Raw genomic sequence first — 14,761 nt, forward strand, 5'->3', positions numbered from 1 at the left:
TCTTAATATAAGAGAATTTCTCTCATACTACATGAGAGAAATAATCCTCATTAATGAATTAAACTCAAATATCAAAATTTCTAGTTTTTCTTTCTCATTTATCTTTTTTGTTTATACATTATTTCTCATTTATCAGTTAGTTAATTAAACAGTATTTAGTTCGATTAATAGAGTTAAAACATTATAAAAATTATAATTAAGTAAAAAATAATATCTAATGTGTATTATATTAATGTAATTTTTATTTATTTTTATTTAAGGTCAACATATGTAATAAAATATTATTTTTTTCTTATTTATTAAAATTAATCCACTTTAAAATTTTAATTCCTATTTTGATAAAAAAATTTATAAAATATAAAAATTGCAAGGTTCAAAAATAAAATAGATATAAACGAGATAAATGAAAAAATAATAATAAAGTAATATATTTAAAGAATTAACAAATATTTAAAAAATTCCATGTCATAATTATAAAAAATAAACTTTAAATCATGAGTTCGCTTTTTCTGCAGTTACTGCAGGTAAGTTATTATCTGCAATAAGCCCAATACGACGTCGTTTTGGGGCAGAAATCATGGTATTTTTGTAATTTTAATTTATTTCAGGGTTATTATAGTCTTTATAATTATAATTTTTTAATATTTCAATCTCAAAACGATGTCATTTTGGGAGTAAATGCAGATAACTTATCTGCTGCAAAAATATTTTTCTGTTAAATTATATATAGAAGATCATATATAGTTAAGATATTTTTTGCTTTTAATTCGGTTGAAGCCATTGAACCTTTTTTTTTTCTGTAAACGAAGCCATTGAATTTTAATGGGTAAATTATACAATACCATATTGTACTTATGTGTTGTTTTAAAAGACCACCTTAAACTTTCAATTGAATCAATTAACCCCCTTCAATTATAATTTTAAAACAATTTAACATATTTAATAAAATTAAGACAATAATACCCTTATTCTTAACCTATCCATAACCATTATCATCGCAATCTGATCTTGTAGCACGACACTCTGGTCGCTACCTTATCACCGGCTATCATATTTAATTAAACGTAATAACGGTTATCATCACTAATATTTGATTTTATCTAAAATTAGCCATATATTAATGAATTAAACTCAAACCATAATTTCTAGTTTTTCTTTCTCATTTATCACTTACTTAATTAAACAGTATTTAGTTCGATTAACAGTATAACTTGAACAATCTAGTTATTTATAAACTTTTTTATTAAAAAATATTCTTTTATAAGAGAATTATGAACATATATCGTCTGTTTGATAAGTTATGTCGTAATAGAAAATGTTATCAAAATCATTAAAATTCAAGTGAAGGTGCATATTGTATACCCACTCCAAGGATATATCACCTTTAATAGAAGGGTATGATTTTGGACCTTATAAACACAACACCTGCATCATTTTCCATTTTCAGATGTTTTTTTTTTTTTTTTTTTTTTTTTAAATAAAGAGGGGCTAAGCCCCAGAAACAGAAAGAAATTACAAATCAGATGTTTTAAATACTGTTGAAAACAGCATAATCGGCTATTTGACTTTTGTGCCCTTTTTTAAATTTTCAAAGCATTACTTTCTTTCCGTTCTAAAATTATATACCTATATGCTCCTATATGACCAATATACTCATATGATCATATCAAGTTTCATGAATATATTTGTGGTTGATCTTTCCTTTAAAAAATAATTAATTAATCATACACCTATCTGCTCCTATCATGACCAATATACTCATATGATCCAGATATTCGGGTATTTGTTGTTTTTGGGCATGTACTCGAGTATATGTTCAATAAAAAAATTATGAAATTTTTTCAGCGCGTAACTCTCGAAAAGTTATGTAAAATAAAAAAAACACTTGATTCAGACACTCGAATATATTGGTCAGTCAACGGTCAAACATGAATAAATTGATATATAGTTTTAGAACCAGGGTAAAGTGATAATTTTTAAATTTAAAAAGAGCAAAATATTCAAATAGCAGCCTCTAATATACTCTGGCTTGGACATTGATTCCTTCTGTGTTTAGACAGGGACAAAATAGAAACATGGCCTATGGCTTGATACTTGATATATCCATATTCCCGAAAGCACCTGAATCTTGGAAGCTCCCTAGGAGTTTAAATATTGAGTAATGAGTGCAACGTTGAATTCACATTCTCCTATAATGTAACCAAAAAAAAAAAAAATGTTCTCGCTGAAACATATTATTCCAGTTTTACAAATGGAAACAAAATACACACGTATCGAATTAACCTGTGTATCGTCTATAATTATTAAACCTTCCATCTTATTAGCAATTCTAAGTGGTAAATACTTATTTATTGTGAATGTAATAGGTTCTAGGTATGTGGTTGATTCTTGGCTGTTGTAGCAACAAAATCATAAGTGCTATTTATATATTAATATAAATTATAAAATGTTATTTTATAATTGTCTTGCAGTAGTAATTTTTAATACTTATGCATAAAAAAAAATTATTATTTTGATTTTATTTTTTAAATTATATATAAAAAGTTCCTATGAGCTTCTTGAAGACTCGTTTTTGTGATTGATCTTCCCTGTAATTTTTTTTTAAAACCACTTATGTATTTTATAGAAGCAACCAAGAGAAAATGAAAAGGTGCCTCTTTCCTGTCATGAATGATAAATCTTAATTCGTGGATGACAGAAAGGATGGTAGATCCGAATGTAGTTGCAACTGTAACTCCTCATTTATGAACAATCGGGCTATTACATAACAACACTCTCTTTGTGGTCCCTTACAAAAAAATATACAAGTTTAATCCTTTGAAGCTCTATGTATATTGAATTTTTTATTGTATGCCCAGAATTGATTAATTGAAGGTTTCTTTCATTTTCTGCTAGACATTTAATTAATTAATTTGTGGATTTTGATTTGATATGATATCAAAGTTCTATGGTAGCTTTATTTTCTTTCCTCCTTCTGTAAATTTACATTGATTGAAGATTTAGTTTAGAATACTGAGCAACTATTATATCCTTCCATTTGTTTCTTAGGTAGTGTTTGGTAGAGATTTTTTTGGAAGATACATAGGCATAAAAAATAGGTATTCTTTGTTGCCCACGTTTGGTTCAAAATATTGCAAGGTTTTGGCATGATACACATTTTCCCATGCTTTGACATTTGTGTGTAAAATGCAACAAAAATCACCGTTCAATAAAACCACTTCAAATGTGGTATTGTGAGTTAGATGGCTAAATGGATAAAAGACAACAAAAGAACTGACCATAATACCCTGATCTTCAATATGTTATAATGCCGTCATGCCTCAATCATCAAACTTCAAATTTCAGTCACGGCCCCACGTTTGGTTCAAAAAATTTAAAAGATTATTTTTGTCATTTCAACTATTTTTTCCATCAATATTTTACATTTAATCAAACATGGACTCTGAAAATTTAAATAAATTTTTCTGGTAATATTTTGGTCAAACAAAAAAACTTTTTTTTTTTTGGTACATTGCCAGGAGGTATCCTCATTCAACCTTCTCCGGGCACCATGCCCTCGGGGTACGGCCCGTTTGGGCTAGCCCCTCATTGTAACAGTGGGTACACTAAGCTTCGCAACCGGAGAAAGGACGAGACTAATCCCCCAACCGAAGATTCCCCCAACCGAAGATTTTTGGCTTATCCTCTGGCCCCCAAAGATTTTCCAAGAAATTGCTTGAAGCAGGGTTTGATCCCTGCACCAAACAATCCCTTGGGAGCTCAGCTGCCAACTGAGCTACCATTGGGAGTTAAAAACTTTTTTTTTTAACTTTTCTATATAACTTACTTCCCTATCATATTCTTAGTAATTGAGTTTCCCTGATAAAAAAAAAATTTCTCCTCTATCAAACGTCCCCTTTAGTCTTTTTATATATTATGATCAGGAGTGAATCTTTCATGTTAAAAATCAACATCCTCTGGTCATACATGTGATTTTTTTTTCTTATCTTTCTTTTCTTATGCATTAATGATTTTTTTATTTACATGTGAATTTTAATTTTAATTACTTTTCAATTATAATATATTTAACATTAATAAAGAGAAAATTAGATACAAAAACTTCACATCATTCTTTCATGTGAATTTTTGACATGAGTAAATTCCTAAATACTTTTCTATATATTATGATTTGAAATAAAGGCAATTTTGCTAGAGAGATATAATAAAAAATTATTAATGTGATTTTTTACTTAATAACTTAAGTTTTTGGATTGAATTAATTATTTTATATGGTATCAGAGCATATGTGATCAAGCAGTCACAAGTTCAATCTTCACCACCTCATTTTATTAATGAATAATTAAAAATTATAAAATTTCTTAAGATAGGTAGAACATGTATTTTGTTCATCCTTCAAATCCAATAATCTCTTTTATGAGAACTGAAAAGATATGTTAAAGAAATATAATATAAAATTATTAATATGACATTTACCTAATAGTTTAAAGTTTTAAAATTTTTGGTTGAATTTGTCTATGATGCACCGACATTTCAAAATACTTGATGTGTCATATTCGATACTTTCCGACACTTCGACACTTCCCTACACTCCAACACGCGTTGCAAAGACTTAAAAAAGAGTTTGAAGGTTGTGTGCGTTGTGTTTTTAATTTCAACTTAGATTTATTGGATTACGATTACCATTTTATTGAGTTTAATATAAATATTTGGGATATTTTATGTTTCTTTGCAAAATTGATGGGTATTATAAATTTAACTTTATTTTTTTGTTAAATTATTAAATATTAAATATAATATACATTATATAAATTAAAAATATTATTAAATATCAAAATGTGTTCTAACGTATCAAAATTTAACATTTTTTAAAATTAATATATCGAAGTGTCATGTCGTGTCGTGTTATATCTTGAGTTGATGTCCGTGCAATATAAGAATTTGTTATTTTACATATTTATATAAAACTTTTCGCATAATTCCATCATTAGAATATTATTAACAAGCTCATAATTTGCCCGAGTGATACTTACAAAACATGCTTAGGGAATTGTGCACTACTCGAGCCAAGAGTTTAAAAGAAGGGTTTTATTAGTGTTATGTAACATAATGTAAGTGTTGTTTCCAACTCTCACATCAAAAAGGAGAGAGAAAGTGGAATGATGAAAGAGAAAGAAAAATATGTGGATCCCACCTCTTCAATGTGTGTGTAGGAAATTAAAGTTATATTATGTTAAATGATAAACATAAAACCCTTAAAACAACTAATTCGTAATTTGGTGGCAAAAGGCAATACAGAATAAGAATAAACAGGGGGGCATGCTTATAATGATTAATATTGGTACAGAGTTAGAGGATCAGGATATATCTTCGATTTAGTAACAAATTAAGAACAACTCTATCATCAAGATTAGCAATTCTTAAAAACTAATTTTATGCCTTCCTCTAAATTACTCAGACATTCGATCACATTGGTTTATCGGTTTATCCTTATATCTACTATAACTTGTGGATTTGTTGATCCCCTTTTAATTCCAGTTTTCTAACATTCAAATATTGCCTGCGGTGTGTGTGTGTGTTGAAGATACGGAAACCGTTACAAATGTTATTATTCTTTGTCATTTATAGAAGAAAGGGAACCAATTCAAAATAGATCAAAAAGCTGCTGATCAACCACCTTAGTACAATGATATTATTATTATTATTTTCTTTTTTAAATAGTTGATTATTGTTCGTTACCTTTGGAGTTGAATTAGTTTTGATGAAGTCATATACCTACTCTTTTACTTGTCTTCAATGATATTACTTATTTTTAATTTCAATGAAATAAAGTATCATTTATTAGCATAGAATAATCAATGGATACATAACTAACAAAGATTGTAGCTAGCTCATACATTTGTTTACATTCAACTGTGATCGGTGACACTCATAAACGTAAATAAGTAATTCATATATCAAAATATGGCTCCAACGAGCAACTGCTTTTAATATAGAGTAAACACCTTTTTTAGTCCCTGTCAATATCTACAAAGTCCTTTTTAGTCCCTAGCAATAAAAAAGGACCAAATTGGTCCATGAAATTACAAAAAAAGGGGTCATGTTAGTCCTTATGTCAACTCCCAAATATGTAGAGTGACCCTTTTCTTGTACTTTCAGGGACCAATTTGGTCTTTTTTTATTACCAGGGACTGAAAATGACTTCGTAGATATTGCCAGAGACTAAAAAGGGGGTTTACTCTTTAATATATATTAGAAGTGAAAATAATTAGATAAAAAAATGAAGGGAAAAATACTTTCTGCAGTAGATGGAGAAGTATTCTTCTGATACCACAGAGTCACTTACTCAAGTAAATTTTTAATTATTTTTTATAAAAAAATATGGTGGAACAAAGCTTCTTGTTGCATGAGAGACTTTAAGCCCAAAAATGAATTATGTGGTGCAGTCTGCGATTGAGGATGAAGTTTCTCACATTATCATCACACTTGGACATTTAAAAACTAAAATTGGTGCTGTTTGAGTTACGAGTTAACTGGTGGCTTTACTTATCATATTTTCTTTGTTAACTTTGAGTTCAATTTATTTATTTATTTTGGTAAACCGAGTTCATTTTATTTAAAGTGGTAGTCTACACAAGTTTATATATAAAAAATGTATTTAAAATGTTTTTTATTTATATTTAAACAAAAAATATTATTTAAAAAAGTTTTTTTTGTTTATATAAAAAAAATTAAAAGTCAACTATGTACTTTAATAAACAAAGGAGTGCTACGTACTTAGAGCTGTATGACACATTGACACATACAATATATACAGAAAGCAAACAGGAGTGAAGAAGGGTGAGAGAGAAAATAAAATAAAAATGAATGAAAAAGGTGAATGAAATATACTTGTTTATTTTACCTGGGCTTAGTTAGGTAGTGAATTTATCCACCTCAGATATATAACTTAGTGACTACTTTTTTTTCTATATTTTTTTTCACGTAATTCGTTATTCTCAATAGGGAACTAGATGCACCAAAAAGATATCACATCAACAAATAAAAATTGCTTCTGCTATAACAAATTTGTACGGGTGTCATTCCAAAATTTTTTAATATTCATATGAAAGTTGGATAAATTTATTTTGAAAAACATGGCATAAGAGTCACGGTTGGGTTGTGTGTGTGTGTGTTTGGGCGGGCAGAAAAAGAGAACGTGTAAGCTCACTAAGCGCGAAGAGTGCGTGGAGCAAAAGCTACCAAAAGCCGTGAATGTAAGTAAAAGTGGCAAATAAAGAGACAAAGAAAGAGAGAAAAAGAGCGTGCAATTTTGGATAAGGGCGTCATTAATTCATCACTCACGTCCCAACACTCCCATTCCACCAACTTTATTCACTCCTCTCTCTCTCTCTGCAATTTTACATTTTTTACATAAAATAAATAAACGCTCAAGCACTTATAATTGAATTTAAAATATTAAAAAAAAATATAAATTTACTATATTTTACATCTAATATTTTAAAATTTTCTTTTATGTTTAATCACTTATTTGTTTTCTCGTCAATCTTAATTAGTTATTAAACATTAATAATAATTTTATAATTAAAACTTTCAAACTAGAAATGATACTACTATAATACTTTATATAGTTGCTTCCAAAAAAAATAAATAATACTTTATATAATTTATTCAGATTATAACAAATAAAATTATCTCCTAAAAATATATAAAGATATGTAAGTTTTATGTGGAATCATGTGAGGATATTAAAAAAGAGAAAATATAAATCTCATACATTTTTAAACATGCTGAGAAAATAAAAATGATATTATAAAAAAAAAGAATGAGTCATTTTAAATGACACACATTACATTATTTTACTCTAACAAAAGATGAGACTGACATCTTTAAAACTTTTTTCTCTCACTCTCTTTTTTATTATTTTTCTTTTTTCTCACTTAAAATAATGACATAATTTTGTGTCCTTTAAAATGATACATACTCTTTCCAATTATAAAACCCTTTATTATTAAGTATTTAATTTGTAAATAAATAACAATATATTGTTCATAATGGAAGAAGGGCGATGTTGTTGGTCGTACACGTGTCCTGCATCATCACCGTCTTGGCTTTCAAGAACAACATAGAAGCAACACGAAGCACCCTGTCTTTCTCTCTTTCTCTCCTCATTCTTCAGTGTCTAACAGATAGAGAGAGAAAGTAGAGCGAGAAAAATATAGCCCCCGGGGAACTGCGCTTCATTCACCTAACCATTTTCTCTCTTCTTCTTCAATTGAAAAAGCTTTTTTTTTTTTTTTTTTCTGGGTGTGATCGTTAGAGGGAGAGAGATGTACGTAGCTTCCATGCGTAAGTCTTTCAAGGACTCCTTGAAAGTCCTTGAAGCTGATATCCAGCACGCCAATACCCTGTGAGTTTTCTCCTTCAAATTTTCTCCTCTCACTTTTTAATGGGTTTTGTTTTTTCTTTGTTTTGACTTTGATGATCCTTCCTCTGATAAATTTCCTTCTTTTTTTTTTTGAATGTGAGGGTGATCACTGTTCCTACAAGGTTGGTCGCCCGTCATGGCTGTCACTCTTAGAAAAAAATCTATTTTTTTTTCTTCGGGGGAAAATGGTTGATGATTTTGTAGTGAGGTTCTTCTGGGTATGATGATTTTCTGGTTTTTAGCCCATGAATTTTCTTTTCATGTATTTGCTTTTCCTTTTGGTCAGTGTTCATCTTTGAGTTTTCCTTCATAAACAAATTTTCTGATAAATCATGGTTAAAGTGATTCTCAATGCTTATTATCCTTCTCTCTACCTAACTCTCTGGTTTGGGAAAGTTTATATTTGGTGTAACATTGTCAGATCGTTTACCGGGGTTGAATTCCCGAGTAATTTGGCGGGTATGGAATATTGCATACAATGATGTTTTTAATATCAAATTGTTGCTTCTTAGTCTCTGAATATGGTTGCGTTATCTATCTTTTCCTGCTACAGCGACAAGCTACTTAGCTGTGGTTTTGTTACTCAATTCATCAGAGATATTTAATTTTTGTGATGTGCCTTTGGTGTAATTTCTTTAGAGAAGCAAGCTACAGTCCAATGTTCTAAACAGTGTCCTTTTGTAAATATTGCAATGATATTTCTTCTGAGGGGAGACCCTTTTTCCTTTTTTCTTGCCATTCTTGTTAATTATATCAAATAATCAATATACTAGTTATGGGGCTTGCCATTCATCATGCAATTCAAATGTGTAGGGCGTCAGATTTTTCGAGGGAGTATGATGGGGCATGCCTTCAGATGAGAATGTCATACAGTCCAGCCGCACACTTGTTCCTATTTCTAGTGCAATGGACAGATTGTCATCTTGCTGGAGCCCTTGGACTGTTAAGAGTCCTAATTTATAAGGTAAGGTGTTTTGATTTTTGGATGTGCACATTGAAATGAGGAACTTGAACAAGATGAAGATTTTGCCTCATGCTGTAGGTGTATGTGGATGGGACAACCACCATGACTACCCATGAAAGAAAAGCAAGTATTAGAGAATTCTATGGTATATCTTGCTTTGTGTTTTAATTTAAATATTAGTTAGTTTGCATTTTTGTTTTTGTTAGTAGCTGACATGTTGAGTTTCTGCTTTGAGCAGGGGTAATTTACCCCTCTTTATTGCAACTTCAAAAAGGCGTTACTGATAATGAGGATAAAAGGCAAAAGGCTGTGTGCATGGAGAGGTATCGTAGAAGAGATGATGAGGAGTATAGGCAATCTTCTGACATAGACTTTGAAAGAGATGATGAATGTGGAATATGCTTGGAGATGAATAGTAAGATTGTGTTGCCCAACTGCAATCATGCCATGTGCCTGAAATGTTACCGAGAATGGTACTTCCCCACACACACACTCTCTTATCTCTTCCTATTCTTTTATGACCATGACTTATTGTATCAAGAAGCAAGATGTCGCGGGATTGTTTTGACTTGTTTCTACTGCATGTTTGATTCTCTCTGTTTCTTTAAAATTCAACTTTATGTCTATTGCTTTTGATTGGTTTTCGCAGATTTCATGTATTATAGATATAGTTACTACTAAATGACTACATTGTTTCAGTAATATTAAAATGTAATCCATTGAGACTGCTTGGGTTTTTGTAGGTTGTGGGTTTTTTCGGTTTGTTTGGGTCATAATTGTTTATAACCTTGTAAAGTAAATGTCTTTTGCCTTGACAGAGGTTGTAAGTAGTGGAAATTATGAGTCTGACTATAGGTGAACTGGTTTTAGAATCCTGTGCTTGATTGCAAGTGATTTCACCACAGGCACCTTGCATATAAAAGGTATGGTTATCACTTTTTGTTTTTGCTGCTTGAATGTGAATATTCAATAAAATGAAACAAAAGCAGTATTGTTCAACAATCTAGCCATATGATCATGCTGGTTATCACATTCCATACTCTTAACTTACAGATGTTTTGATGACACAATCTAGCCATGATAATTGCCATGTTATGAAGTCTATTGTTCTTATATGTGAGGAAGATTCAAGCATAAAGGGTCTCTGTAAGTTGAGAAATGAAATAGGTTTTAATTTGTGTACTATTACTTTACAGCTGTAGTACTAAAAAGAAAATTGGTATTGCTATTTTCTTGTGGTGTTGTAATGGGTTTATTTGTAGTTTAATGCTTTAATTGGAAGCAAGTGAGAATGGAAGTATTAGTCTATGAAGCCACACTGTTATCCATTGGTCGATTGTGAACTGTCTAATTGGGATGACTAGTGTGGCATTTAGTTTTCTATTGATGGAAGAAAAAGGCATGTTGTCCCCCATCCCGGTCCTCTCTTTTTCTTCCCTCCCCCCTCTGTGTCTATTCATTACTTCACTTGAATCATACATAATCTCCGGTTTCTTGATGAACCAAAAGCCTGTGCCCATGTGTCTCTGAACTAATCTGCCAATCAGAGTAGTACTTACAGATGACCTACCTATGAAGGACCAACAAAATTTGAACCCAAGTCCTTTTGGTTGACACGGTTTGATCTACCAGTTGAGTCAACCCATATAGGCATCTGATAGTTAGTTTGAATTATGAGTTCTTATTTTTTATTTTTTGGCACCTTATGAAAGGGAGTATTGGCACAACTATGAAGTCATGTTTCCATGTGACCTAGAAGTCACAGGTTGGAGTTGTGGAATTAGCCTCTTGCAAAATCAAGATAAGACTGCCTACTATGGCTGTCTACTATAACCCCACATAGTGAGTGTTCCCCTTTCTTGGCCTCCATGGATAGTGAGAGTTTTATAGCACCAAGTTGCCCTTTTACTGTCCTTTATTATCCCAGTATATCAAACTTTAGGTGCTGCCTCATACCTTCCGGCATGCACTCCAAGTGTTTTCTTGGTTTAGTTGAAGGATTTAAGTGATTTGATATGTTTTGCAGGCGAACGATATCACAGTCATGCCCATTTTGCCGTGACAGTCTGAAGAGAGTGAAGTCATGTGATCTATGGGTATTGACTGATAGGAGGGATGTGGTAGATATGACAACAGTGACAAGGGAGAATCTTAGAAGGCTTTTCATGTACATAGATAAGTTGCCTTTGATTGTTCCAGAATCCCTTTTTGATACTTATGACTCTCACATAAGGTAAGTGATTGCAACAGACAGATTTTAATGTATGCTGTTGTCTTGGATGGATAGTTATTCCCTTTCAATTCAAGTTTAGTTTATGTATAGAATTGCAAGTGCTTGCTTCCCACTTCTACTAGAAGTATCCAGCCGTGTAATTGTTGGTTGGTGGTGAAGTTGAGATGGTAAATTGTATCTACCTTGATCATTTGTATATCCCTGTACAGATCAAATTATTAACAAGATATTTGCTCATTCTGCTCCTTTCATTTAAGTGTGAATCTCTTTAGAAACACTCTTCTTTTCTTCAGGAATGAATTTGTTTAACGGAATATTAAATGTGGTTATATATCTATGGGTGTGTGTGTCATTTTAGATTTTGAAAATGGCATGTTGGTATCTATGAATTGATATAGAATTTGCAATTACTATTAGAAGTGGTGCTCTGGGACTGGGAAGTTTAGTTGGGGTATCGTTTATTTGAGAAAGAACTTTTAACTGTTGGTCTTCCTTTTTCTTTGCAAGTCTTTTGTTGTTGATAAATCTTTTTAGGACATTATCTACCTTGATTTTGAATTCCTCTGTTGTAAGATAAAGTAAATCTATTGTGTTAACTATGTTCGATATGCAATATATTAGTTATGATGTATATATATATGATGAGGTCAAGGGTCACACACTGTCATTTCTATGAAATGAAATGAGTTTGTTTAAATAAAAAATTTACGAAAGAGCAAAGGTCAGCAGGGGAACAAAGTGTCGTTTTTATGAAATGAAGTATGATTTGTTAAAAGAAAAAATAAAGTGAATTTTAAATTATTTAGTGGATGGTAAAAAAATTATGATCATTGCTCCCCGTTCCCTGTTAGTGATTGCCGATGCTTTTTTTTAACTTTATTACTGTTCGAAATGTCTATGGAAAGTTGTTCGGAAAAGTGATTCCAAATTTTATTCGGAAAAAAAGTGTGATAAAATTTATTTTGAGTTGCATATCAATTACAAATGTATACTTGGTTAGTGCTTGTACTAAAATATTATTTGATAGATAAACTTACTTGTTCTAGGCCTGCAAAAGCTTTTACTATAGATGGGGTGTGAATGAGTTAGGTGAGCTGATCTAGCTTATATTAGGTTAGACTTGATCTATTATAAATAGTAAAATAGAATATACTTAGGCTTTTAAAAAAATCTATTTAGAAAATAGGTCATAGGTTTTTTTTTTTTGTATATATCGAGTTTGTAAGTCTACATGTTGGTTTATTTCATTTTATTTATTTTAAATAAAAAATAAAATTATTATTTTAATAAATTTGAATAATAAAATAATATTATTTTAATTATTCTTTTAATTGTTGAATGTTTAACAGACTAACAGGTCTAGGTTAAGATTTTTATTTTTTAAATATAGGTCAGATTAGTCCTTATCACGGAACATCAAGTTATTTTCCTATCACGGTAGGTGTACGTAAATCAAGGGTCGGCTCTAAGTCCTTATCTCTTTGACTTAGTTATGGATGCACTAACAAAAGATATTCAAGAGGAAGTGTCATGGTGTATGCTTTTTGCGGACGATATTATGCGTATTGATGAGAGCAAGGACGGTGTTAATAGAAAACTTGAATTGTGGAGAAGCATATTGGAATCCAAAGGATTCATATTAAGTCGAAGCAAGACTGAGTATCTGAAGTGTGAGTTTTCTCTGGTACGAGATGGGGACCAAGATCTCGTGCATCTAAGTGGTCAAGAGGTATCCAAAAAAGATGATTTTAAATACCCGGACTCCATTTTGCAAAAAGGTGAAGAGATTGATGAGGATGTAAATCATAGAATCAGAGCAGGGTGGATGAAATTGCGCAGTGCATTTGAATTTTTGTGTGATCGCAGAATTCTCCTTAAGTTAAAAGGAAAATTCTATAAAACAGAAGTAAGACCGGCAATGCTATATGGAGCGGAATGCTGGCCAACACATAGGCAACATGAGCATAAGATGGGAGTAGCAGAGATGAGGATGTTAAGGTGGATGTGTGGTTATACAAGGATGGATAAGATAAGAAATGAAGATATTCGACGAAAGGTATGAGTAGTACCGGTAGCCGAGAAGATGGCAAAACATATATTGAGGTGGTTTGGGCTCGTGATGAGAAGGCCCATGGATGCTCCTGTGAGAACAGAAGTTTGTTACCAAGAGCTCAACACAAAAAGAGGCAGAGGTAGGTCGAAACTTACTTGGGGAAGGTAGTAAAACAAGATTTAATGGAGTGAGATATAGATTGGTGGACGGTATGTCTTAGAACGGAATGGAGAAAAGCTATTAGTATGGTGGAGGGTTAGACCCGTTGTTATTCCTATGTTCCAGATGGTCCATTTTTAGTCTTTTTTCCCTTATTTCCCCCACTTCTTCTTTTTCCTTTCTTTTTTACTTATATATGTATATATATATAGATATATCATTACTGTTTTTTTTTATAACCATTTTGTACTTTTCATGTGGGTTCATCTACCACCGACCTCAATTAATTTAGAATAAATGTGATGTTGATGTTGAAATACAGGTCAGAATAGATTTAAAATTTGGAGCTTATATAGACTAGGAGACTAGGTCAGATACAATATTTTTTATATAGGCCTGATTTATTGAAGCTGAAGTGTGTTTACACCCGTAACTATGGACATCCCTAATTAGAATCAAAACATTATTTGATTAATATACTAACTTGTTCTAGGCCTACGAAAGCTTTTGCTATGGCATTTCAGCCCAACAACTTGTTTTAGGCTCCATAAATAATTATGACGCGTTTATTTGTTTGTGCTTTATATTTAACTTTTCTTAGGTATAATGGATTTAATTTTTTAAGGATTGTTATATTAATTATCAAAATTTTAATAAAATCTGTTTTAATGTTTTTCTTAAAAGTTAAAAGTAATATCTATTTTAGAAAAAATCAATAAAATATTACGCTGCAATTTTTTTTTTCCAAACCGAAACTATCAACGAGTACATTTCATATAATTTTTGAAAGTCTCATGACTTATCAGAAACGTTTGAATAGGCTTATAAAAAAATCATGCATTGTTATTAGAATGAACTTTCTTAAAACTTAAATCATTTTATGTTTGGATGTAGTATTTAAAAAATATTTTAAATAGAAATTAGTTT

General features: G+C 30.9%; 1 protein-coding gene across 4 annotated transcripts; it reads left to right on the top strand.

Annotated features, from left to right (window-relative positions):
• Nucleotides 1-8,167: 8,167 nt before the first annotated feature.
• Nucleotides 8,168-11,883, top strand: LOC133294680 (E3 ubiquitin-protein ligase AIRP2-like). 4 transcript variants are annotated; one of them, XM_061493399.1, is made up of 6 exons: nt 8,168-8,407; nt 8,527-8,547; nt 9,239-9,389; nt 9,468-9,534; nt 9,628-9,862; nt 11,416-11,883. In XM_061493399.1, the coding sequence occupies exons 1-6, from the start codon at nt 8,328-8,330 to the stop codon at nt 11,624-11,626; spliced, it is 765 nt and encodes a 254-aa protein (XP_061349383.1). In that variant the 5' UTR covers nt 8,168-8,327; the 3' UTR covers nt 11,627-11,883. The 4 variants fall into 4 exon arrangements, with proteins under 4 accessions (XP_061349383.1, XP_061349385.1, XP_061349384.1 ...); XM_061493401.1 differs by lacking the exon at nt 8,527-8,547 and having other exon boundaries at nt 9,664-9,862; XM_061493400.1 differs by lacking the exon at nt 8,527-8,547 and having other exon boundaries at nt 11,416-11,882.
• The last annotated feature ends 2,878 nt before the right edge of the window (nt 11,884-14,761 follow it).

This window comes from Gastrolobium bilobum, unplaced genomic scaffold (assembly GCF_033153095.1).
Source record: "Gastrolobium bilobum isolate Gb01-03AN ecotype WA unplaced genomic scaffold, APGP_CSIRO_Gbil_v1 utg3268, whole genome shotgun sequence".
Classification (NCBI taxonomy): domain Eukaryota; kingdom Viridiplantae; phylum Streptophyta; class Magnoliopsida; order Fabales; family Fabaceae; genus Gastrolobium; species Gastrolobium bilobum.